The sequence below is a fragment of the Strongylocentrotus purpuratus genome, unplaced genomic scaffold (assembly GCF_000002235.5).
Source record: "Strongylocentrotus purpuratus isolate Spur 01 unplaced genomic scaffold, Spur_5.0 spur5_scaffold_12, whole genome shotgun sequence".
Classification (NCBI taxonomy): domain Eukaryota; kingdom Metazoa; phylum Echinodermata; class Echinoidea; order Camarodonta; family Strongylocentrotidae; genus Strongylocentrotus; species Strongylocentrotus purpuratus.
The window spans coordinates 28539909-28567578 of record NW_022145597.1 but is presented as its reverse complement, the minus strand read 5'-3'; the positions used below and the strand labels follow the sequence as shown (position 1 = coordinate 28567578).

Genomic DNA, 27670 nt, shown 5'->3' with positions numbered 1-27670 from the left:
AATTAAAAAAATATAGTTTATTCGATCAATGCAAGTAACATAATATTACAAGATATTGAAGTTGCATTACTTTTCGGCCGGCGCGATTTTCAAATTTTCGGGAGCAAATTTTGGGCCCGATTTTAAAACCCCTCCCTTGAAAAAATCCTGCGTAGGTCTACGCTACTGATTACAAATGCATATATACAAAACGTGACGTTTAGCTACTAATTATCTCAGAAACATAACAGAATTATATACAGTTGGAAATTATTTCTCATTTATAACAATATAATATGTTATACACTGAATGAATAATAAAGAATAATAAATATCCCCCCCCCCCTCCCCCGCCGATCCGTTTAATACACACTGATCAAAGTGCTCCATTTTTACAGAAAGTACAAATTCCACGTTATTCAGTTATATTGACGGTACCATAGTATTTACAATCATGTTTATAGTCGTTTAACTTTAGACAGATCATCCAAAATAAAAGTCAAGATGAGTTCAAGTTCTTCGTCTGCAAAGCCGGAATCATCACCGGATCATGAAGAAATTTTCCTTGAAAATTATTTTGAGACCCTGAGCCACTTGGCATTTGACAAGGCTAAGGAGCAATTGGTAAATATCCATCTTTAATCCTTTCGTTTACTCGCCGAGCGCGAGCGAGCGTCGACCATTGTCGACGAACGTCTCAGCCGACGCGACGGCGTCGGTTAATGTCAGTGCACAGGTACAACTTAACTACAGTAGGCCTACCGCCTTACCGGTATGCATGCTGCCGGATTATGATTCACTATGTTTAATTAAGTCACCCACTTTTAGAACTTAGATATAAAATATAGGCCTAGTAAAGATATAATAGCTCATAACGGCTACAATGTGATGTGTAGGTCTATTCTTTTCTATATTTTATTCTCATTTTCTCTTCATTCATGAATGCATAATTATAATCATGCTCTTCTCGACTTCTGATTCAGTTTTTCACTGACCCTAATGATTTAAAAATTTAAAAATATAAATGTTTGCTTGTTTGTTTTTCATTACTATTAAATAAATATGGTGTACTAGTGTTTTATTTGAATTTAAGTAGTGAAGTTATTGGATGCAGGCGGATGATGTTCATTTATTTTTTGTTTAATGATAACAAATGTTGTCGTCAATCCTCTTTAATTTTTATATTTAATTTTCTTTTCACTTTCCACTTTATAAACATCTTTTTTAATATTCTTCTTCTCAAAATGTCCTCCTTCTCAAAATTTCCTCCTTGTTTCTACAAAAAGACAAAGAGCAGACAAAAAACAAATGCCAACAAAAAATCCCGGGAGCAGCAAAGAACACAGATGCTTCATCAAGAGGATGTGATTTTTAAGTTTTTGTAGCTTGGTAGATCAATCACAGTCTTTTTGCTACTCTTTGGTTGGTCATGTTAATGTTAAACTAAATGACACCAGGGGCTAGTTTCACAAAATCTTATTAAAGTGCTTTTAATCCTTGGACATCACAGAGAAAAGCATGCTGTTCACAAAATTCTTTTCAACCATTCTAAGAAAGTGTTCTCCGGACCTCCCTTACAAAGAGTTGTGATTGACTCAAATCAGTTTCAAATGATGTCTTTAAGACACGGCCTAGACTTAGCTGTTAAGGAAAGTCCAGGGTGTTATCTCACCAAGTTTTATGGAGGTTACAAATATAACTTAACCTTGTATTTGGTCTGATCCCAGCTCTAGTAGAGCTGTGAGATTAATACAATCACCAGATAAATATCACTTGTGATCAGCAACATTTGGCACAAAATAGCCTGGACTTTGCCCTTTACAGAAAGAGTCGATGTAGAGGAGGGATGCTAATGATGATGAGGCCAAGAACTCATTGCAATTTCCAATGTCATATAAAGCTCCAAGATGACCTTCTAAATTACACAGCCTGGCTCATGCACATACAGATGGTTTGATGAGTTTATGCCCTGGCCATGACATACTTATATTATTCTTATCTTTCTTTGTGTCTCTTACAGGAGAAGGAGAAAGAGGCAAGCCGGACATCAAGCAGTACTAGTGGAGGGGGTAGTTGGACCACGCTCCTCAATTCCCTGGCATTCCTCAATGCTGCAGAAAAGAGCTACACCTCACTCACTTTCCTAGAACTGAAGTGGTTCGCCAGAAAAGAGGTATGATTGTAGGACATTTTACTCAAAAGCTCTAGAGCTACACATAACCTTCCTAGAACTCAAATGTTATGCCACAAAAGAGGTCGATTTCAAATTAAAACTCAGCATGTTGGATTCAGGCAATATGTTCACAAGACTAAAGGACTGCTCGAGTTTGCTGGTCTATTTTCTTCCTTGCAAAAACCCCCATGTCAGGGAAAGACACAATATGCTCAATTTCTTTCAAAATTATTCCCATCTTATTCTCATGTCCCATCTTGATTGAACACTCTTTTGATTCATTACTCCTTTTATGGTTTGAAAAAAAACTGATACATGGTTTTATGACACATTGTCTGGTGATAATTGCTCCGTGATCGATTTCTAAATATTAACGATAAAGTTCTGACTCCAACTATGGACCTAACATTACGGTATGTCTAACCCTAAACTTAAAATAAAACCCAATCTCAACCCTACCCTCACTCTACTTTTGATAAACTAAAGCTGGGACTTATATTCGATGCAACTGGCACACAATCTTACATATTCAAAAAGGTCATTTAAAAAAAAAAAATCATGTTTAGCATCCCCACTCGCTTCCTTGAATAAAAAACATGAAAACCATACTGCTAAAATGATCTATTTCTGATTTTTTTTTTAAATATGCTGGCGGCCATCTTGAAAAATAGCCCGACTGTCAGGGAAAATGTGCCGAGCGGCCATTTTGGAAGAAAAAAAAGGGAAAAAAACGAGCCTCCTCCTTCCATTTTTTCAAAAAGGCAGGACGCTAAACATGTTTGTTTTTTGAATGGCCTAAATTAAATGGCCCTTAAACCAAAATATTGAGCGGTCCATGGGACTCCCCTCTCATGGTCAGTCCCATGCTGCCCAGAGCAAATTAGAGGGAGCATGTGTTGTATCACCTACACTTTTTTTTTCACTGTCCGAATCAGTCTACCAGGAAGGGCCTGTACACAGTGGCGATGGGGGAACTGAGGCGGATTGAAGCCAAGTGCCTTGATGTGGGGTCATTTGAAGGTCAGGGGTCATTGTCCTCTAGAGACAGACTCCTGGCTCATCTATGTGAGCAGCTGAGCCACTTCATAGAAGCCAGGCAGGACCTCATGAATATGTATCCTTTATGACCTACCAGTGACCTTGGGTTGAAGGTCACGAGGTCAACTTCAGTTTCATTGATATTTAATTTTACCCAAATAAAGTTGGGAACTGGTCATACAGTTACATCATGATAGAAACTGTCTGGAAGTGATTTGGAGAGGCTGATTTAATACATAGCTCATGAAATTATAAATGCAAACTGTGAGGTCATGGAATCATCAAATTGTTGACGAATAGACCTTAAAATATATAAGCTGTATGTGAACACATGTATTGTGAAACAAATGATCAATCTAGTAATGAATGTTATGAAATTAGATGAAATGATCCTTGACCTATCCGCTCTAAGATATGAGCGCCTGTGTACCCTCGGAATACAGAAGAATGAAGTGGACTTTGGGGAACTTAAAATAGCTGTGGAGGACATCAAAGAGAGGTGGGTTTATCCTAGATGTAGTCCAACTGCACAAATGTCCTTGCTTTTATTTGGTTAAGGTGGAATAAACTTGGAATTCTATCACAGTTTTATAGTTTAAGAAAATTGGAATATGTCTTCCGGTGAGACATTTTGTCAGCCTTTGCAAAAATCTATGCAACTATTATTCTCCCATTTCCTTTTGGATTGTAATTATTTCCATGAGAGTTGCCAGAGCCTGTTGTATCTATAGCTGATTTCCTTACACTAAACATGAATGTGTAAATTCTCATTCATTGTTTGGTTTTTTTTTTAAATTAAAGTTTGAATGAAACTTCTTAAAGTTTCTCTTTTTTAAATGTCATGATGAATGGAATGACATTGATAAATAGTCCCCTTTTCACAAGCAATACAAACAATTATTTGTTTTGATCAGTTTTTGCCTGTTGAGCTGCCTGTTGAGCTGCCAGCTTCTTCAGACCTTTGTCAAAGCTGGCATTGTTGGTAATACAGTTCAATGACATGGTAAGTGAGAAAAATAATTATTTCTCAATGTTAGATCATCAATTTATAGATGAATCTCTTCACTGATTAATCTAGAATGATGTGTTTTCAATCCTCTGTTGGTTCCAGGACCTCCAAGCGGTTTCATCACCCTGTCCTGGTCCCGATCCGTAACGGCTTCAGTGTAGAGTTAGAGCTTCTTCTCACACTAATGCAGACTGAATGTAACATGTCTTCATGGAGGTTCCTCCCTGCTTTACTATGTCTACAGGACTCCCATGCTAAGCTGGATGCATGGGGAGCTGCCTTCAAAGCTAAAGACGTAAGCTGCTCTCGAAATCTTTTGAGCATTTTGAATACATATGTGTTACTTTTCCTATATTTTTCTGTCATTTTAAAAACAAATATGACAATGATGTTCACTAGGGCTGAACTGTAATAAGGAGCTCATACATACAGGCTCAAAAGTCTCGATTCATGAACTGTTCCCTCAGTGATCCTTTTCATAAACTGAACCTACAGGACAATTAATCTGAGCTTTTCATGGCCTGTGTGTATTGTCTACTTTGTACTGCCAATATAAAAATATGAATTTCTCTGCTTTATTATTGGACCTGTCCATAGGCCTAACTGTCAATCAATAAATTGATATAAAAATATATAATGTGAATCCCCAATAAGTGTAAACTAAAAGAACAAAACAATGGGCCCTGATTGGTTGCCTGGGTTAGCAAAGCTACCAAGAGTAAACTCCTTCCGTCAGCACAGAGTAGGGTCAATGAGCTGAATGTATAATTATGCATCTTCCAACATGCCAAGATGTGTGAATTTGTTTTGCTCCTGAAAGAATATAATGTGAATATTCTTTATTACAGCCCAAGAAGAAGTTATATGCCCTGGTACAGGTGAAAAACTCAGGCATTCCTCCACTCTTCATTTGGTTGGTTAAGATGCAGGGAGCTCAAATATCTAAGGTAGGTCGTGTTCCGCGAGGGATGAGGTATACTTATCAGCAGTGAGAAAGGAATTGATGCAACAATGAGATAAAGGAAAGAGATGTTTATGAGTTATTCCTTCTGAGTGTATTGTGATAATTGCTTGGAAGTTGTTTGAAGCGAAACTCCCATGTATTGCTTCTGGTTTCCCTTTCAAGTGGCTTTGCGAATACTGTTTAATGTTACCGTACATTCTTTACATTTTACTGGTCAAAAACAGTTCCATAGTGTGTGAGGATTCTTATGCAATATGACCAACAACTTTAAATGATTAGATTTGCTCATGAAGTACAGTTCATTCTTACCTGTGGATGCAGGAGCAGTAGTTCCCTGTGGTTCAGTTTGCTTTTACTTTTGTAATGTTTATTGACTCGTACGAGAAATAAAATGTAATATCTAGATAATGTCTTGAAGGGGTGGTTTAAATTAAAAGCAAGCAGAGGAAGATTAGAAAGTGTTTAAGAACATGTATCTTACATGGTCTAGCAGGATTATTTCTGCTCATCGTCATTTTATGATTATTTTTAATTTTAATTAGGGACTGGTCAGACCTCGTCAGGTATGATAACATAACAAGTTTTTCAGGAACAATCGGTGAAGTCTGAATGGACCTTAACTCTGGTTCTACCCGTGTTGAGGGTATTTTTAGATTTCCAGGGATTAGTGACACAAAGATGTAACTCCATTGTGACTATTTTAGAAAAAGTGATTTATGCGTCACTGAGCACTTGGGCCTTAAAGACCGTCAACACTACTGGGCCAGAAAAGATCACACAGCGAGGTCACTGACAGGTGGCTATCTCATTAACTCAGCTCTCAAATAACATAATAAAAAGAGGATCATGGGGGACCAACAGGCACCGATTGGGGAAGTTTTCTATATAGAGGGAGCAAGTAGCTACAAGTAGGACAGTGGGGCTTTAAGGAGTTAAGTCTATGTTTCACTAGCCATTGACTTCAATGGGTTGTTGGGTGGAGTTTTAAGTCTTTGTGATTCCTTGAAAGCCCACATTTTTCTGAACATTTTGATATCAAATACTTATTTTGGCAAAATATGGAGTTACGTCTTTGTGTCACTGAACCCTTGATTTGTTTATATCTACAGTTCAGCCTATACTTCCACAGCACACTAAGCAAACAGGCCCCACCAGGAGAGATGAAAACACACCTGTCTAACCTTCCCATTGATTATTACAACAAGTAAGTACCTCGGCCTATACCGCTGTCACACCAACGAGACCAACAACATGCTAACTGTATTTTGCTTTATTTATTTAGTAATTTTATCATTGTTGTACTAAGTTGTAGTGGTGGTAAGTTTACCTGACTGCTAGAAAGCGTAAATGCTTGTTAGTAAGCAACCAGAGGACCAACGGCTTTAGGTCCTCTCCGAGAGAGTTGGTAATGAGGATTAATGCCTTACCAAAGGGCCCTAGCGCATCGTCTTGGTTACAAACCCGGGTCTCCAGATTACGAGACCACTGCTCTACCAACTGAGCTTTCGCGCCTCCTCGGGAGTTAGATTATTGCGTCATATATGAATGAAGCTGTAACATGTTACTAAATTAAGAGAGCGTTTAAGATGACAGTAACAGCTACTTGTACACATGTGGTTCTTGTATTATGCTGGTGTTAGTTCTTCTTATTTTCTCATTTTTCATTTTATCACCGTCTCTTTTAGGATTGTGACCTTTCAGCGTAAGACAGATGCCTACAATATCTCTCTGGTGCTAAACACCCAGGCGTCTGGCATCAACTTCCAGGGGCTTGGGTATCACTTCCCATCAGCTCTCACCGAACCCCCCACCGGTATGGACAGCTACCCTGCCATCTTCTCCTACCCAAACGTGAGTATACAATAATAATAATAACAATAATCCACAACTTAAAGTACTCTAGGCACTCTGGTATTACCCTTGCTCTATTTAGACTACTTGCTTTAGTACTCACGTCATTTAAGGAATTCCTTCCTACTATTACCCATTAAATACATGGGGGTGTTTCACAAAGATCCTAAGTTGAACTTATCTCTAAGTTGGACTTACCTATTATGGAAAGCCGTTAGCATCTATGAAAATATTTTGTAAAAGTAATTATAAAAGGCTTAAAACGTTGATTCAAATCATTCAAATTTGATATCATCAAGGAGATTTCATGTTCCTGATCTGGAATTTGTTTAAAGTCTAGAATACTTCAATTTCACTTTTGAATATATTTCATAGTAAGACTACAAATGGCTCTCCTTAATTTTTAAGTCCAACTTAGAGTTAATTTTGACCTAGGATCTTTGTGAAACACCCCCAGGATGGAGAGTGGCAAAGGTAGATTAGTGTCTTGCTAAATGACACTAGTGCTGCATTGAGGCCCAAACCCTCAACCTTCTTATTTCCATTCAAGTTCTTACCACTAGACTGCAAGTGTATAAATTTCTAGATTATACAAATATTAACTATTGAGAACAAGGAGAGCATCGACTCCTAGCGGGTGTTTCACAAAACTTGTCATCAGTGACAAATGACAGTTTTTGTTATAAGCTACTGAAATCCTTGCTTCTGATTGGTTATCATTGAAAAAAGGCTTTGTGAAGTACAGGTCCCAGTACTGTGACAAAGGACAAAGGATCTAATCTCATGATTCAAGATTCAAGATACAAGTTTTAGTGCCGATATGTAATACAGAAATTTGTTATATATTTATATGAATAACACATCCACATTAGCCACTGCAGTGCAGTGCTCCCTGCAGGGATGATATAGGCAAGAGCTTGAGAAATTAACAGTTTTATAACATGCTACTCTACTTTCAGTCTCACAAGCATTCAATTTGGTAATAAAACACTAAAGTTTGTATATTGGAATAATTGGAATATCTTTTGTCCAAAAACATCCCTGCCCTTTGGCAAGACATCAATCTACATTTGCCACTCTCAACCCAAGTGTAGAAAATGGGTACCTGCAGGCTTGATAATTACCCGATTTAAATTCCTTCCCGATTTTATCCCTTTTCCCCCCATTTTCCCCCAATTTTCTTACTCTAAAGGGGGGGGGGGTGTTGTTAAATGCCATTGTTTTTCCCTGAATCCTTTTTTTTTTTTTTTTTTTTTTACTCAGGGGGGGGGGGGGGGGGGGGGGGGCTTAAGGACCAAAAAAATCTTTTAAAAAAATATATTGTAGTGCTCACTATCACCCTTGTACCTGGTAAGAAGAAATTGACTGTTTAGAGCCAGAAAGGTATTGACTCATGTACATTAACGCTGAGTTAAAGCCCTTCTGGCTCTTCGCCAATGAATTATTCCTTGATTACTTTCAGCATCTTAGGGCATCTTGGCTAAAAGCAGTGTAATACAAATACATTTAGGTGTTTCTATTATCCCTTGACATGTATGCATGTAGTATAAATGTAGCTATCATTGTTATGATTATTACTAAATATTATATATTTCCTTTAATAAAAATATATATTCCTTGTTTTTTAAATGTATTTTAACACATATCATATCAAAACTTTTGCAGTTCTAAAGTCTTTCCTTTCTTCTTTTCCCCCTACAGGAGCGACCTACAAACCTATGGCCTAACATTGTCATGTTGATTATGACGAAACATGAAGCAGCTCCTTTAGACAGTATTACATACGAATGCGACAAGATAAGTAAACTGGTAAATGCCTTTCTTTCTACCTGTTCGAGCAGTACAATCGTTTTGAATCATTAGTGAGGCATGAATAAGACCTGAATGTAGATAATAAACAGAGCCATGGATAAATGATGCTCATCTGTCATTTCCTAATATACTGTAGTGTAGTTTCCAAAATCAAACTTTCCACTTCATTGATTTGTTTTACATTCCATCATTTCAAACATGTGTGTTTGAGAACATATGTAGCATTTTCACAAAACCATGAAAGTCATTGATTTTGGTATTTCGTTTGCCTGAATGATAATGTAAAAATTACTCCTATTTCAGGAAATTATTGTGAATGTTGATATTGTGCCAATATTTTCACGACCCAGCACATAATATTTAGACCTGTTACCAAGAGTTTTCAACATAAAATTACCTCGCCCAGCGACGAAATAACATTCATCTCTCTGATTGCCTAAGACTGAGGTATTACTATTGCACATATAACTTTATGATGCTTTCATTCCAATAAAGTCATCCATTTATCCAGATAACATTAATTGACAGTTTTGTTTTTGTTGTCGTTGCTTTGTAGCCCCAATTGATGACTTACTTTATTGGTCATGTGGACAGGAGGATGAACCTTGTCGTTCTATTTGAGAGCAAGAAATCTGAGAGAGATTCCACCACTAATAGCTTCATCCAAGGTAGGTTCAGGGAGTGTTTCACAAAGACTAAGATCAACTTAAAGTTGGACTTAACTATGGCAGGCCGTTCATGCCACTGTGTGCTCTCACCATTGGTCTCTCAATTATGATCTTCAGATAATATTTGTCTTCAATAATGAACTATCAACAGATGTAAATTCTGTAGATTTGTGACCACATTGAGTACGTTCCTTGAGAAACCAATGCCAGTAAATGATGAGAGAAAATAGTGACATGAACGACCTGTCATAGTTAAGTCCAACTTGACGTCGATCTTAGTTTTTGTGAAACACTCCCCAGACGCCAGTAATTTGAATGTGACTGAACAAAAGCTCTATGATGATGCGCCCAGTTGATGCACCTAGTTTATTTGCATTATTTTTAGCTCAACCATTTCCAAGACAATTTGTAGAAGCATCTTTCTTGAAAGGGTTTTGTCTTTTCTTTTGTAACACCTTACAGAGATGTGCAATAGCTTTATTCATGGCATGTTCAGACCATCAATTTGATTGTGACTGAACACAAAATATAATTCTTACGAGGATGCACTGGTCGTACTTATGTTATTTTTAACTCCACTGTTACCTAGAAAAATATGTGGGAGTTTATTTGTTTCCTAAAAGTTCTTCTTTATTTTCTTTTTTTACTTTACAGAAATGTGTAGCCTTCTACGAGGAAGCAGATTGCTAGCTAGTCTTAGACCTGGTACTAAAAGTTGAGCCTGGTACTTAGAGCTGAGACTAGACCCTTCATCACGATGGATTGGAACTGATTGTTAGCTAGGCTTAGACCTGGTACTAAGGGTTGAGACTAGACCCTTCATCAAGATGGATTGGAACTGATTGTTGGCTAGGCTTAGACCTGGTACTAAGAGCTGAGTCTAGACCCAGAACTGCCAACCTTGTGCGACCAAAAAAAGGAATCATGATGGCAAAAAAAAGGAATTTCAAGCCCAAAAAAGGAATTCATGAAAACGAAATTTACAACCACGCGCGACACACTTCCAATGCAGAAATGTTCATTCATCATGCTGTTTTTTCCATACAAGCAGGTACTTTTTAGTGGTTATTTTGGTATTATCGGCATTTCATTTTTGTAGAGAATATTTTTCTCTTCAAGTATGTTTTAAATTATTTTTTCTATTGAATTTGTGATCAAATCACCATTTTAAGGCAGTTGTACGACGTGGGGTATGTAAAAAAAAAAAAAAAAATTAAAACATATTTTATGAAGAAAAAACGTAATACCGTAATTGGAGGAAAAAAAACAGAGTAATTCCGGCAAAAACGGAATGGTTGGCAGCTCTGTAGACCCTTCATCAAGACGGATTGGATCCGATTGTTAGCTACTTGTCAAAAGACCGGTACTAAAAGTTGAGACTGGACCCCTCATCAAGATGGATTAGAGCCGATGTTAGCTAGTTGTCAAAAGACCTGGTCCTAAGAGTCAAGACTAGTGTAAGACCTGGTATTAGTAAAGAGTTGAGAATGATCTTCATCACTGCTCTTCCTCATCGTTGTAAAGTTAGGTTATCGTGGATTCCAGTCTAGGGTCTTCCTCTCTATATATGGTAGGCATGAACATCGTGAAATACACAGAAAATGGGTATGTTTAGAGGACATCCATGTATGTTGACTCTCGCATTCGGAAAGAGAAAAACTTTACAACTTTTCATATGAAAACTGTTTTTAATAAAAAGGATAACATTTTCCTAAGTATCAGTTTTACCCCCCAAAAAGGAAATATATTTCTCTTGTCTATCTCTTGTCCAGCAGAATGTTGTTACAATGAAACATTCCATAGCAAAATGGTGGTTTGGGCATTGTTTTAAAAGAGAAGTTGATACAGAATCAAAGTCTACTCTTTATGGTGTGAACCTCATATAAATCTACACGTTGTATGATAATTGCACGCAACCATGCGTTACTCTCTCACCCCAATTTCTTTATAATGCATACATTAATCTTACTATTTGCTAATCAAATAGGTTTTGTTATACATTTTTATATGCAAAATTGGTTTAAATTTTTGTAACATTGAAGGGCTTTATGAAGGATGTCATTTGGTCAAGATGTGCAATATTCTAAAGTTAGGGGTGTTTTTTGGTTCAAAATTGACCATCCATAATTTTCAAAATTACAAAATTTGTTAATATATTGGGGTTGCTAGTAGATGTAATGCATGATTACATACTTGTCTGTTGTCATCCTCCTCTGCCATGAAATGCATACAGGTAAAGTGCCCTTTGAAATTGTTATCAATCAATTTAGTCAGTATGGAGACTTTATATTATGTGAAATAAAATGTTATTTTTATATAAAAATTATAAGTGTGATTCCTGTCCCTTCTGTTTGACGTAGAATATGCTTTGTATTCTCAGACTGTCTTCTCTGTCTCTTTCTCCCCCCCCCCCCCCCCTCTCCCATCCTCACTTTTATCCCCCCCCCCCCCGCCATCTCTCTCCTTCCCTCTTCCTCCGTCTCTTTCCCTTCCCTTACCCCCTCTCTCTCTCTCTCTTTAAAACTCTCTCACTATTTTCTCTTCCTCCCCCCCCCCTCTCTCTCTCTCTTTAAAACTCTCACTATTTTCTCTTCCTTCCCCCTCTCTCTCTCTTTAAAACTCTCTCACTATTTTCTCACCCCCCCCCCCCTCTCTCTCTCTCTTTTACTCTCCTTCCCTCTTTCCCCTCTCTCTCTGTCCCTCCCCCTCCCTCCCTCTTCAATTCAATCATTCATCATCCAGGACCTTTAATACGCAGTCTGTGCAAACTAGCCTCACTTACTAATACATCACCTGTTTCGAGCCATAAGGGCTCTATGAAGATATAGTATACAGGTCAACGCCCTTTTGGCTCCAAATAGACCATAGGACAAAGTACAAAGTGCAGGTCATTTCATACCCCATGCAAAGCTACTTAACGACAGTTTTGAATTTCAAATGTATATGATCCAACCCCTTATCATTGCAATCACTATTGATTACACATTTGTAATGTTATTCTTTATTGGGAATCAGTGCAAGTTGCCACTCCCTTTGTCAATATATAGTTGTGAAAACAAAAATCAGCAGTGGGAAATTTATGTTGTACAAGGCCTATTCAGATTGTACTTTTTACACCTACAGACTCTTCTTAAAACAAACACCTGATATCTTGGACTGACAAAAATAAAATTCAAATTTACAAAATAATATTGCAGGCAGTTTACATTTATTCCCATAGTATATTTTATGTTAAAATGAATATGAAAGACACATACATACAAGTATAATGCTGAACATATACAATATCTACGAATATAAATAAAATAATACACTATCTGTCAATTAAAATATTCTAAAGCCTTTTTTCTTCTTCTAAAAACTACATGTATTTGTTAGACTACATTACATGAATTATAGTTCATGGTTTTTCTATCATATACTGCCCTAAGAAATAATTTGACTTCATGAAATTGCAAAAACTACAACAAATGGCTGAAATTTCAGAATTGTAAGACAACTCCTATTTTTAGCAATTTAATACAAATTCTTCTTTTGTCCCCCTTTTAATCTTTTAAATGGGTATACAGGGTAGGTATGAATTGATTCTACACAATTCCATGGAAGCAATTCAAATAAATTCTTTTCTCTCACCAAACAAAAAAAATAGTTGGTTATTATATAGCGCTTTTCAGGAACGCAGGCCCTGTCAAAGTGCTTTACAGATATATATATATATATATATATCATTACCCAGGTCATTGGATTCAGACTTACCCGCACACAATGTTACTTGTACCATTATGCCATTGCAAGTTAATTATCACCTTTCAGTAGAAAAAAAAGACTTGTTTACTAGCAGCCTCTGGAAACTAGCTCAATAACAAAATACAGTCTCTTTCGATCATAGAATTAGCAAGCATGAAACATTGTGACAGAAGAATGTTCTCTTTTATTTCAATAGATTTGATTTTTTTTTTACGTCATAGCCGATTGATGATGAAGAATGCCCATTCATGTTATTGTATGTAAATAAAAACAATTGAAATATGACACAATACAGCCATAACATACATAGATATTAATCAATAATATAAATGCACAAGCAACATGATTACATGCTAGTATTAATAACATTTAACATGATTCTATATTACAATTTGTATTACTACCACATAATCTATACTCCACTACATGTAGGGACATGTACACAATTGTAAACAAAAATGACTTAAGAACAAACAATATATGTGTACTATGTACAGGAACTGTGAACAGTTTGTTGCATCCTTGGTTTATTTCCTCTTAGTATTAAGCTGTCTCAAACAATATTTTGATTTAAATGAACACTAAGGCTATTTACTAATCTTATTTTCAGAATGATTAAAACAAAAAATGAGCATCCATCTTTAAAAGGCAATGTTGAGCATACGGTCATGGAGTTGCGTTGGAAAATAAAACTTCATTGTAATCTTGTTATGTTGATTATGGTGTAAAAATCAATATTCATGAAGGTTTTGGAAGCATTAATCATAGCCAAATCACTCAATCTTAATACTGAATATTAAAAAACACAAATTTGTGAATACCGGTATATGGGACTGCATAAACAGGTGACATAACTTTTTGGTCCCAGGCTATGAATATTTCTACTCATATTTGAAATATGAAAGGAATTTCATGAAATGCATCCAATGATTAATTATCATGATCATCTATGTGTAAATAAAGTAATGAGACAGCTCACAAATTATTTTGTTCAACCTGTACCAGTTCATGATATAACTTTTGAACCCACTAATGCCAAATGCAAAATAACATAATGTAAAGATTGAGCCTACGAATTGAACACTATTAAAATTGACTCTGAAAGAGAGATGCACAAGAGAAAAAAAATATTCTTTGAAAATATTGGTTATATCACACTACAAATTTGTTAATAGTGAAATGATCATATTAAATTAAATGAAGCCATACAAAAGAGAGAAACTTTACAATACTATACAATTAAAAAAAAATTGTTTTCCACTGTGATGTAACTATTTCATAAATGTACAGAAATTTAAGTCACTTGCCAAATCATTACTTTGATTATAGTTATCAAACTTTTCCTCTTTTAAACCTCTCAAACTGCAATGCATAATTCAAGATCACCAGTTCAGTGTTGCCAAATGAAGGGTAATTTTTCAATAGTGATGAGCAACGCTCTCGCAGTGAGTGTCCCCTCCTTGATGTGATGTTCTTCTAGTTTCTGACGAAGCCAGCGTTGTTCTGATCGTTCTTATTCCCAGACTCTTCAAAGAACATGAAGTCCTGTAGAAGGAAAGATGGCATGGACGGATGAAAGAGATGAAGAGAACGTGGAACAGGCAGTGGACAAAACAGAGGAAGATGGGGAGGGAGAAAGACAGGAGGGAGAAAGGGGAATCGAAAGACGGCAGACACAGCATGGAAATTGAGGGGAAAAGAGTGAGAGAGATTATGAAATAGAGGAAGGGGAAAGAGAGATAAAGAGGGAGGGGGAAAGGAAGAGTACACACGTTGAAGGAAAGAGAATGGGGGATTGTTCAAGGAGAAGAGGAGTGAGAAGGAAAGAAAGGACAAGTTTATAAGAAGAGGAATGAAAGAAGACGGAAAGAAAGGAGTGCATGTGTAGGAAGAGCATACAAATGGGAAGAAAATAAACAAAAAAGTGTATTGAGACCAAAGGAAAAAATATTATTTACTGAGAGCCAAAATGGCAACGACTCAAAACACTGAAAACAGAGCTAGCAACCTTCTGGCTCTCAGCACACAAATTCATAACTTGAAAATTTGATGTAATTTATATTTTCTAAATCCTAGAAAGTAAATCCTAGCTAAAAACATCAACTAACTGCTTGATATGGGGTATATTGGATATCATGCTTCATGAAAACATAAACCTTACTGCAATCATGTGAGTGTATGAACAGTGGTTAAGTGAATGTTCAAGCTATATCAGTTCTGAACTCACATAAGAAATATGGTACAATGTATGAATGCACAAATATCTTTATGATTTATATGACGATATATGACGAGAAATGATATTCTAGTTGTACATGTAAATGTATTCATATGTGGGGGTTGGGGGGGGGGGGGGGGGTGAGGGGTACAGTTAAACAGAATTTGGGGTGGTGCAATACATTGAACAGAGGCTTACATGTAGTTACACTTCATAACATACACATTAATCAATTAAACTGCAGGAGGGGGGTGGGGCTTTCTTCGTCAGCTAATGTCATTTATACAGAGGTACACAGAGGATATTAATATATTTATCATATCCTTTGCACCAGATATTCTACATGATCAAATTGACATATACGGACAAAGGCAGATCTAAAGGGGTGCAGCACAACTGACCCCATGTACCTCCCCCCCCCCCCCCAAACACACACACACATTTCTGAAACTCACAAAGCAACCTGACAAAGCAAGTACCTATAAACATAACCAAATTTGCACTGAACAAATAAAATGGTAATTTTGTTGTCGTTATTGTTTTTTGCCCCCAACCCCCTTTTTTAATTTAAAGAATCCTGGATCTGCCCCTGGGTAATGACAATTCAGTTATGGAAGTTGATATGTCACAATCAATCTGGATGGACTGATACAGGATAAAATAATTCAAGAGGAAGAAGAATCTACTGAAATATCAGCTCTCTGGGAAATGTCTTCTTTGAAAATGCCATTAGTTAAAAAAAAAAGGAAAATAGAATAAAAGAGAGCAGAGAGCAATAAGCTCTGACAGGCTATTCAACAAAACAAAAACATAAATCTATTCAGCACTCTAAAAAGAAAATTCCTAAGGCAACCATAATTTTTCATTCAACTCCCCAAAGACTTTACTATAAATGAAAAAATAAGAGCAGATTTTGACTTTTGTTATTACATTTTCAGGTGGGGTGGTTCTTTTCCTGCAAAATCCCAAAAGAGCCAGTGCTTTAGACTATTCTGTTTGTAGTGGGGGAGTGTGGTTCATGCAAGGAACAAGGAATACAAATACTGACCCTAGTGGGGATAAACCTCAAGGGAACTGGGGGTGGGGGGAGGGCAGGGAAGGCAGGGGGTGGGGTTCCAGGGGTGTATTTACATGCATACTTGCAATGCCAAATATTGCACCTACTACAGAGGAAATTTACTGATCTCAACTTTTTAGGGGCAGGGTTGGGAAGGGATTTGGGGTGAGGTTGACACAAGAATTTGGCGGAAGGGCGGAGGGTGGTACAGGGTTAGGGATGTATGGTCCAAAGTAATGTCAATACTGCACCCTGTAGTACAGCAGTGATTCATCTCAAGGTCCTTCGGGAAAGGGGGAAGGGCGGGATTTGGGCGGGGTTGGGCAGGGTTGGGCGCGGTCCACATACAAACAAGTTATGTGCATGCATATACTGCACCTTATACATTGTGATGAGTATGATCTAGATGATGATGATGATGATGATGATTAAACGGCACTGAATCCAGATTTCTTCTTGTCCTTCTTGTCAGACTCTTCAAAGAACATGAAATCCTAGAGAGAGAAATGGAATGAATGGTGGAAGAGAAAGACAGCGTGAACATTATGGAACATCAAGATAATTATGGCACATACAGTAGAGATGGCATCTCTTAAGTGGTATTTGGCATGATTCAAATGGGCCTAATATTCAAATCACTTTGCTTTAGTGTACATGTATTATACTTCCCTATTCATGCTCTGTTCACATAAACCTGTGTGTATACCATGGCAAACCACAGTATTTACCGCAGCATATGTGAATGAACCTTGAAAATCATTCCCAGAAGCATTTAGGTAAGTTTGTATGTAATTCTACACTTAATAAACGTGCATAGTGAACGGGTAGATGTATAACATTCATTGTACTTTAAATGAATCAATCATACACAGATGTGTAGGAGTCCTAAGGGTCGAGCAGATTCCCCCCCCCCCCTTTTTTTTTTTTGGTTTTCTTTTTTACTTGCTTGCCAAATAATTTTGGGGTGAAATAGCACCTAAATGTGATAACCTTTTTTAATACGCTTGTCAAAATGTTCAAAATTGTAACCCCCCCCCCCCCTCCTTTTTTTTTATTCTTCTTTTTGCTTTATGAAATCTGGATCTGGATTCATGTCTAGTTGATGCTTGAGAATGAAAATAATAATTACAAAATTACATAAAACACTTTAATATTGAGCACAATGCATATATGACAGTTACTATCATCATCTTCATTTTATAGTACAGACTAAAATGTTTTCATTTATTTTTAAAAAAATCTCATTTATGTAAACTTATTCAACTTACCACATATACAAGTAGAGATGCTGACAATGATGATTTTGTAACAAAATAATGGCATTGACATGCAAACATTTATACACACATGAATGACCTACTTGAATATGATGATTGATGAATGTCAGAGTGATATTTAAAGCATTAAAAGCTTCCCTAAAGTGTTTCAAAAGCTTGCATTTTAAGAAGAATGTAAAATAAATGTATTATACATTGTAAAGATAGGTGTAATGTACATTCCATGTTTGTAAGGATTTGAAGCAAGTATGTATGGCTATAATATATGAAACGCAACACAAACATGGCGTAAAAAAACAAACAAAAACAAAAGCAAAATAAAATAAATGCAACTAAAACAAGAGTGTTACTGTGAGCGAATTACAACAGAAAATCAAAGTCTTGGAACATTTTGTGAGCATTTTTTCTCATCCTTGCAATAAAGCATTATGAGAAAATCAGTCTTGTCAACAGTGTCATAATCAACAGCCTGTTTTCTTATGAGTTGATATACAATCGAGGATAATGATGAAATGTATGATTAGGAATTCATTATACAGATAATAGACAATATACATGTAGGAATAAAAACGATAAAACTTAGAAACTAGAAGTTATTTAGCATTAATGACTTTGGTTGCACCTTAGCAGAAGTATTTACATGAGCCCACTGGATTTGAGAGTGGGCAAAGACTAAAATACTGAAAGGTAAACTTCAAAGTCATGGAGGAAACAATCAGAATGGGATATAATAAAGAGGGTGTGTCAGAAAAGCGGATTAAGAAGTACCTGTAATCATGTAAAAAATAATATCAACAAAGCATGCAATCAGCTCACAATTAGGCAACATTAGATCATAGACGAGGAAAGAATGATATGTATACCAATATGATATGTTGAGAACCAGGGGGGGGGGGGGGGGGGGGGGGTGTTTCACAAAGATCTTAAGTTGAACTTAACTCTAAGTAGGGCTTAAAAATTATGGGAGCCATTTGTAGCCTTAAAATAAAATATATTCAAAAGCGAAAAATCAAGTATTTTAGACTTTTCATAAATTCCACAAAAAGAACATGAAATCTCCTTGACAATAGAAAATATGAATGATTTAAATCAACATTTTATGCCTTTAAAATAACTTTTACAAAATATTTTGATAGATGGTAACAGCTTTTCATAATAGTTTAATCCAACTTGGAGATAAGTTCAACCCCCAGGAGTGTGTTAATTCTTTAAAGTAAACATTGTTCTGGCTCAGCAGACAATACTCTGCATGTGATTCATTGTCATTATCCCATATTCATTTCTTCACCTCATTTCCAAAACCACCCTCAAAATGGGAAGAAAACTTCATGACTAAGGGAGAAAAAGCACATAGATATTAATTTACTTGAATGGGGAGAAAAGAATGGATATATATCATGTGTCCATAAAGATATCGAAAAGAAAATGAAAAGACAAGTTAGTGAAAAGATCAAGGATAATAATAAACAATAACAATTGACCAACACTACTGCCATAATACAACCACTCTGATCAATAACATTCCACACGTACGCAACAATCAATCTCTGTATAACCCAAGCATCCAACACTTTCCTTCCAACTAAACCAAGAAAATGCTTTGAAAACCAATCACAAACTACAGGGAAGAGAAAGTGCTACATCTTAAGAGTAGAGAAAAACAGATCATTTTCTAAAAGCCATTATTATACGGCACTCTCCACTCAAGCATTTGGTTTTTAGAGAAGTGGCCACCTGTATACTATTTGCACTGTAGACGTGAAATACGTGAACAATAAATGTATGCTGCCTTGAATAAGGTAAACCTTTTTGGCTCCAAACACACACACACAAAGAAAATGCTTACAATTTTAGAATAGAATTTATGAGCAGAAACCTAAAAGAAATTCTAATTCACAGCACACTTGAGCATTTTTCATCACTAACATGAATCACTCACTGTACCTGTCAAATATAAAGACCCCAAAAATAAAATATATGTACTTTTTTTAAATTTGTTTTTTTACTGCAATTCGATTACTGCATGACTTGGGATACCAGTACTTTAAAGATTCATGTCACCATCGCCGGCCAAGATATCTTGAGCTATGATCTGTGCAAACACACTTTTGGTTCCAAATTAAAGTCATATTCAACATGTTAGTAATATTTCTGAGATTAATAGCAATTGTCAGCATTAGCCCACGTAGGAATGTGAAAAATACATGCAAATAATTATCATGCATGACTGATATTAAAACAGCTGAGTGAATAAGTAGAATAATACGATCTACATAAAACTGATTTGATAAATACTAGAGGAACAGTGAAGCATGCACACGATACAAAATAGCGTAAAATTGCAGGTAGTTACTGTACAGAAGTGAATGAAGTGTTCAACCTGTCACTGTGAATGATTCAAACTTTATTTTCCTTAAGATACATGTATATACAGTTAACAAATTAATTATTCATATATCCCTCCTAAATTTGATGTTTAAAAAGTAACTCAAGAATGAAAGGTAGACTGGTGAATTAGGGCTTTTGTTAAATATTTTAGAGCTTATAAGCTATAATATGTCACATTCTCAAGAAACGTCAATCTGAACAAACCAATTTTTCACATACAGTCTTTGAAAAATTACAAAAACTTGGTAAGGGTATGAATATTTTGTTGTAAACTGTAAACCACATGTATCTTAACATTTTGCAAACTTTCAGAGACAAATTCACACAACACACTTCACAAATTCATCATCTCGAGTCTTGATTAAGTATGGTTTGAGCTTGAGAAATAGTCAAGCTAAAAGCAACCTTTTGAAGCCATTATTGACCAGTGTGCATGAATGTAAGAAGTTAATCAAAACAAGCCCTATAGTTTCCCTGATGCTGTATGGAAAGGGTGCACACACAAAGCAGCAAGGAATCTTTATGTAACACTCTAAAGTAAGAGCCAAAAAGCATTACAAATACTCTATGTATATTATTATATTATACAAGTTAACATTTGTATGGTTCTAAGCAGATAAAACACTTTTATAAGAACAATATGATTCCGATGACAAATTCAAACCAAACTAATTCATGTTCAGGAACAAGCAGTTTAATTGTAATACAATAACACATAATCTTTCATCATGGTACACAAATTATGCAATCATTACAATCTTGCTATATATACGTATATATGAATTTATGCCAAATATGGAATACTTGTAGAATTTTTTTCGTACACATCTAAGGTAAATTACAGACTGCAAAGTTGCAAACTAATCTAAATGTGTGATAACAGTTGCATCATAAAAAACAAAGTAATATACTTATTATATCAAAAATTAGTAAAGAAGTATAAATGCAATATCACGCCTATACCTGAAAGAATCTAAAATACCGATATGTACATTTGGAGTAATATCGTTTGTAAAAATTCCTTGGCAAAATCTGGCAGCAACTTATTTCCAAAAGTTCTATCATTTCAACTGTTAGTCTAAGTGGCTTTAGATATTACTTTTTTGTTTCTTCATATATGCCACACAAACTAAAAACAATGACTGTACAATTAAAATCAACAATCTATTTTTCCATGTTGTGAACTTATATGAAGAAAAATCTATTTTTGCCAATTATCCCTGAAATATAAATTTAAGGCGATAAAGAACACAGATCACAAAATGTATGATTTCCACTGATCACATTAATAAACAATGTATAATTAGATGGGGAAAAAAAAACTTGACTGATTTATTTTAAGTTGCACGATAATCAGATTACATGTACATGTATTCATACAAAAAATACATTTACTGCACAATTCATTCCTGAAATAGTCACTATGAACATGACAGACAAAGAGAGCGGACAAAATATACAGTTCCTCAGGTAGACAAAGGAACATCCCTTCACTGCTATTATATAAAAAGGTGAATATGCATGTGACACCTGTTCTACACATGTTTACATATAGCAGTGAAGGGATGTTCCTTTGTCTACCTGAGGAACTGTATATTTTGTCCGCTTTCTTTGTCAGTTATGTTCATAGTGAGTGCAGTAATCATGATTCAGACCCCCAAAAAGCTAGTCCTGTTTTACAAACATTTAGAAGTGGATATATCTTTTACAAATAGACTGCTACAACCTGTACATATATGTTTCCATTAAAAGATCATTAAATAAATCTAATTGATTCAATTTGTTAGCATCTCAACCATGATGAATTTGATTTTAAGTCAACACTTCCAAAGCACACCTCTATACATACCTCACTCTCACTATGAAGACTAAGTACTGTATTTTTTTCCTATTTTTTTTCTTCAGGCTGTATGAAGAATAGTCAAACTTTAAAACATTGTTTTCATGATAATAAAAGAACAATGACTCTAAAATTAAGGTACCTTGGATTAGATTTCTTTCAAAATTGAGCTATTCCCTAAACTGTAGACAGTTTTTAGATTTAATATTTGTTCTCAAATGAATTGTTTACTCAGCAATAAGAAAATCAATAATGCCCCTGCGCTTAACAGCTTTTTATACAAGTTTTCTGTAACATAGTGAAATTAGTATGAAACACGTTTGTTCATAGTTTTCATGTACCAGTGCTATTTCATGCCCTCTTTCTTCATTAAAAAAATGAAATGCTCAATTGACAGCTAGTAAAATACCAGTTTATGATGACAGCCACCTCAACCTGCCATTTTAAAATAAAATACTCTTTAAAAATATAAATTAAACATATATGTAGTTCAAGCCGTTGGTGGCCCATTGGTGAAATTAAAAAAAGCCTCTAGTTATAAATTCAGCTAAAATGTTTCAGCATCTCTGCCCTATCTTAAAAACTGTACTGAACAAAGAATATTGAATATACAAAACTTAATCCAAATGCAGTAACATTCATTGTTGTCAGCCTATACTTTATGGATAATTTATGAATTTGGGCACATCATCTGGTGGGAGTGAGATTGGTGTTAACTCAATATACTGTACATGTTTAATGTACATAAATAAGTTTAATGCCCTTCAGCCTCTCAGTAATACCACCGGTATATATGCATTTATGACCCCTACAATCCACAATTTCATCCACCCATGGTCTAGACCTAGCAATAAACTGGACCAATACAATATCACCTATTTGTGGTTCACTCAGACAATATTTTCAGGTCATAACCCATGGATATATCTGGCTTTTCAGGTCTTATTCAATTTGAAACCTACATAAATAATACTTTTAGTAATAGAACGAAATATAATGATGGTATACTGGACTAAATTTCACGAAGAAACTTTGGAGAGGCTCCTCAGCTTTACTGGCCTATTTTTAACAAGTTTTCTCTTTCAGTGCCATTGAACATTTTGTAAAATTAAAAAAAGAGTTTAAAAGCATTATTTATAAATACCTTGCAGAATCAGAAATTAGTGATAGATTTGCCTGTTGATCTACATGTATTTAAGCTACAATGAAAGTACTTTATGGTATATGTGACTTCATATTACATGTAGCTATATAAGTTGTGCTACGTGTATCATATGTTACATTTATTATTATTATTATTACCTTTCACATAAGAACAATCTCAATCTGACATAGTGGATATTCATCTTCAATCACATCAAACAAAATTTGGTGACAAAAATATTCTAGAAGCTGGATGATATTTGTTCGTATTTCCCCAGGTGGAAAAAAAATAGAAAGACTCTGTGAAAAATTCCAAAACAAAATGAATCATACAATACAGTGTAACACTAAATTGCAAATGCAGGACCAAAATCGTGTGGAACGTGCAAATCTTTTATGCTACCGGTATTTCTGAATCATGATATGTCAAGAATGATTTCAAAGTTTAGTATCAAAAGAAAGAGAGAAAAGTGTGTGACATGCAAATCACCCAACAGACACAAACATACATTAATACAGTCAACAGCTGATATACAGTGATACACCAATATACATTAGTTACAATGGTTATATGGGAACAGGCAGAAGTCATACAATGGCGAATTGCTATTTGGTCCAATGCCAATTACTCCAATCCCTCTTTTACTCTGATCCCATTATATATCTACGCCTAGTTGAACTATTCCCTATGAAATCGAATCCTCATTTCATCTACATTTACTCCCACTTTATCCAATTGTCAGGACATATAATGCTTACCGTAAACCAATTGGGCCATCATCTATTTAGTCTAGTGAAATTCCCATTTGGTGTTTGACCTAAGCGATGATTGGTCTAATTTCCATGTGGTGCAAATCAACCCCGGCAAAGGGGTTGAAGACCATAAGGAACTTTGCTGCAGGACCTACTTTAAAGACCAATCCCCAAATGGTACTGGTGGTTAAACCCAAACTGGTCATTAGACCCAAAGATATTTTTGTAATTATTTTATAATTGGCAAATTGAACTATATAAATTGGGCAAACTGCAAGATTAAACCATGTGAATAACTGACGAACTGGGTAACAACAAGACACTAAGCTAGTTTAAGTAGTACATCAGGTATATAGGGATTAATCCCTTGCCTATGAAAACCAGGTTCTTACTAAGTCTATGCCAATAGAACAATTCAGTAGTTCATGAGCGATACTACACTGATGAACTTTCTGTCCTAGCATACTCTTTATTGCACAGCGCCATCTCATGGTCAACTGTCCAACAGTTTGTATTAAACCCAAGACCTAATCCCCCTTTTGCAGACAGAGGACTCGATGCGAGAACCAACAGTGCAGCTAGGAAAGTAGTAAGTTACAGTACCATACTGCTACAGCTGACCTGAGATGGCGGTAGAGGGGATTTTGCTGCAGTGCTTCTAGTACAGTATGGCTTTAAGTGATCCGGACCCTCAACAAATTGGCAATGGACCAAATGGCAATAAACCGAGGGAATATCTTCAAAAGTACCTGTAACCATTTGAATGTGTACTGTGAATGAGTGTTGAAAGAGCATGCATGAACCATCATAAACTCCTCAAAAAAAAGTTCTGCAATTCTATAGTTTGAGCATTGATATCTCTCTCTTGCTACTATATCACATTTGATAAATGGGGATAGTCATGATAAATGGGCATAATTGTAAATGGGAATAACATGGCTTTTTAATGATACCAACATCAAGTCTGGCAATACACTAATGAGAGAGATAAACACTCAAACTTGAGTTGCAGTACTTTTTAAAGGGTTTAATGATGTCAGGTTCAGTGAGATTCTGTTCTGTTTTTCTCAACATTTTTAAAAGAATCCCACTTTAGGCGCATCTTTTTTGTTTCCTTTGTCCTCAAAGAACATGAAATCCTGTGTGAAGAAAAAGAAAAATGGACGAAGGATGGGAAAGACAAAAGCGCGTGAAAGTGGATGGCAAACAGAATTCAGTGCTGTATTAGTTAACACGTCAAAAACTAGTAAAACGCAAGTCCTGTTTGACCGACATTGATAATGACAATAATTATAAGTTGTTCCTTGATAAGTAGGATAAAAAGTTGGAAACTATAGCATACCGGTAAGCTTTCTTGGATCTGTGGCATATCCAACACCTTTCCAAATAAACTGCAGAAACTGATGCAATCTGCTATTCATGTACAATTGTAGTTATAGTTATAGGTATATAGTTAAAGTTGTTATCATATCAGTCAAATAGGACAGACCATTATTAAGCCTACGATAGAAAAAAGACTAACTACAAAGTAATAACTGTAACCATTTGAATTTGTACTGAAAGAGCAAGTTGAAAGAGCATGCATGAACCATCATAACCTCCTCAAAAAAGGTCTCCAATTCTAGTTTGAGCATTGATATTTCTCTTGATACCATCATATTTAACTTTGGTATAATTGAAAAGCTTGTTAATTCCCCTTTACGATAATGCCCCCTTTGTAATGATAATGTAATCATGGACTGTGCAGCTAGTACCCAAGTTAAAAGTGAAATGTTGCAAAATGCATTGTTATTTCTTCAAAACACAATCCATCCTCCAAAGATTCTGTTCCGTTTTCCTCAACATTAAAAAAAAAAAATCCCGCTTTATGCTAATCAGCTTTCTTTCCTTTATCCTCAAAGAACATGAAATCCTGCGTGGAGAGAGGGTGGGAAAGACAAAAACGAATGAAAGTAAACATACAGGTGAATTTGGCGCTATATTAGTTTGGTTATGTCCAAAATGAGTAAAAGGCCAGTCGGACCAGTCCTATTTGACCAATATTGATAATGACAACATCAGCTATACATGTTCAATAGTAGTTATAGTCGTTATAGTTATAATTATAAGTTATAGTTGCTATCATATCAGTCAAATGGGACTGAAATTTAAGCCTACAATTGAAAAAGACTAGTAACTGAAAATAATACCACATCCACAGATGTATTGATTGTGATTTCATATATGTGTAGTATTCAAATGAGCAAAATTCAATAACTAAAGTTTATGATGATGCATAACCACACAAATTGGATCACTTCTAAAACCCATCAATGACAAGGTCACAAATTGTGTGGTATGGGAAACTAACCTTTACATCATACTTTGAAATACTGAAACTATACCACAAGTAAAACCTTTCACAATTTCTCAATTATAATTGCCCCCACCCCCCCCCCCCCAAAACAATAATGTTAATAATAATTCAAACATCCAACCTTTTGTAGGTGAGGCTAAGCAGTGTAATGATTAAATATATAGGTATTGCTTGTCTCATAAAGGGAACTAGACTCATTTAGCCTCTAAGAGAACACAATACTGATGGGATAAAGAGGTTTATAAAACATGAATATCAATTTCACAGTGATCTAAAAGGATTGAGAAGGATTCACACGAATGAGAGAGAGATCACAATTAAATTGTTTGATCTTTTTATGTGTTAGAACTATTCCCTAAATTGTAACATCAAGTGATGACACTAATACATAACAATTATATGTGACACAGTGAATGGTACAAATCTTTGATATCCTAACAAGAGGATGAAAATCAAAGAACTGTTAAATCAATTTAGTATTTGCACTATTAATGAAAAGTGAATTGCTTGAGGATAGGTATCACATGTGAATTTTAGATACAAAAAAAAATTGGTTAATAGATAGAATGTTTGTAAACCTTTATAATGTGAATACAAAAACGTATCACATGATATTTTCAATTGTGATTTGAGATACAATAAAGTCCATTTATAGACGCAATGTATGGCAGTTAACCTTGAGTAGGAGGTTAAAATGAATACAAATATTAAACGTATAACATGATATTTCAAAGAAAATGAAGTCTTGGGGATAATTATCAATTGTGATTTGAGACACATAAAAAGTCCATTAGACACAATGTATGGTAGTAAAACTTTTTAGTAGGAGGTTAAACTCCAAACAAATATTAAAGGTACAAGAGAATATGCACAGGAAAAAAGCTGAACTCGCATTAAATTCATGAGCAAATGTTTTTATTAAAAATATAAAAAAATCCATGAGACACAATGTTTAGTACTCATTTTAATTCTTAATATCTTAGGAGGTTAAAATCACCATAACATTACAATTTATTATGTAACATTTCCAAGTAAAAAGAAAAAAAGCATAACTACCAATACCTTGAAATGAGAAAAACATTTAGAAATTCCTAAACACAACAGTTCCAAATCTTTGCCATATTTGTTCAGGCCATGTAAAAGGAACATACAAGTATGTACATTGTAGGTACATGTATTTCAGAAATAATAATACCATGATATATATATTTCAATTTTTAAAAATAAATTATTTGCCCAATGATAATCTATCTTGGCTTTATGTTAAAATGTAAAGTGAATTTGTCAAGGAAACAGTGACAGTACCAAACAGCACCTTTAAAGCCTTAGCAATACTGCTAGTCAAAGTACATTGACCCCATCATACGTTTGTGGTCTCATTATACGATTATTTACAT

The 27670-nt window shown here is 35.3% G+C and overlaps 2 protein-coding genes across 6 annotated transcripts in view; one reads left to right on the top strand and one right to left on the bottom strand.

Annotated features, from left to right (window-relative positions):
• The first annotated feature begins 443 nt into the window (after window positions 1–443).
• On the top strand, window positions 444–10388 carry LOC592782 (KICSTOR complex protein C12orf66 homolog). Of its 2 annotated transcripts, XM_030982318.1 has the most exons (11): window positions 444–603; window positions 2000–2152; window positions 3088–3266; window positions 3603–3689; window positions 4302–4494; window positions 5048–5146; window positions 6273–6367; window positions 6849–7014; window positions 8716–8823; window positions 9383–9494; window positions 10149–10387. In XM_030982318.1, exons 1-11 carry the CDS (start codon window positions 484–486, stop codon window positions 10211–10213), a joined length of 1377 nt encoding a protein of 458 aa, XP_030838178.1. In that variant the 5' UTR covers window positions 444–483; the 3' UTR covers window positions 10214–10387. The 2 variants fall into 2 exon arrangements, with proteins under 2 accessions (XP_030838178.1, XP_030838179.1); XM_030982319.1 differs by lacking the exon at window positions 9383–9494 and having other exon boundaries at window positions 10149–10388.
• A 2297-nt stretch (window positions 10389–12685) lies between these two features.
• The window catches only part of LOC585374 (phospholipid scramblase 2), a 36803-nt gene continuing 21818 nt past the window's right edge, over window positions 12686–27670 (bottom strand). Inside the window, exons 8-9 of one of the 4 annotated variants that reach the window (XR_973837.2) lie at window positions 16895–17010; window positions 12686–14786 (exon numbers count right to left, since the gene is read on the bottom strand). Coding sequence is in view for 3 of the 4 variants with exons in the window: in XM_003727680.3 (XP_003727728.1) it covers window positions 14718–14786 (69 nt within the window). In the remaining variant the exon portion in view is untranslated. Of the gene's footprint in view, window positions 14787–16894; window positions 17011–24578; window positions 25057–25273; window positions 25830–27670 lie in introns of those variants that run through there. The other 3 variants (XM_003727680.3, XM_003727678.3, XM_030982317.1) reach the window with 3 other exon arrangements.

Coding starts and splice junctions, on each gene's coding strand:
- LOC592782 (XM_030982318.1), top strand. CDS start 484: ATGAGTTCAAGTTCTTCGTCTGCAAAGCCGGAATCATCACCGGATCAT. Junction 3,267..3,602: donor AGGCAGGACCTCATGAATAT/GTATCCTTTATG, acceptor ATCCGCTCTAAG/ATATGAGCGCCTGTGTACCC. Junction 9,495..10,148: donor CACTAATAGCTTCATCCAAG/GTAGGTTCAGGG, acceptor TTTACTTTACAG/AAATGTGTAGCCTTCTACGA.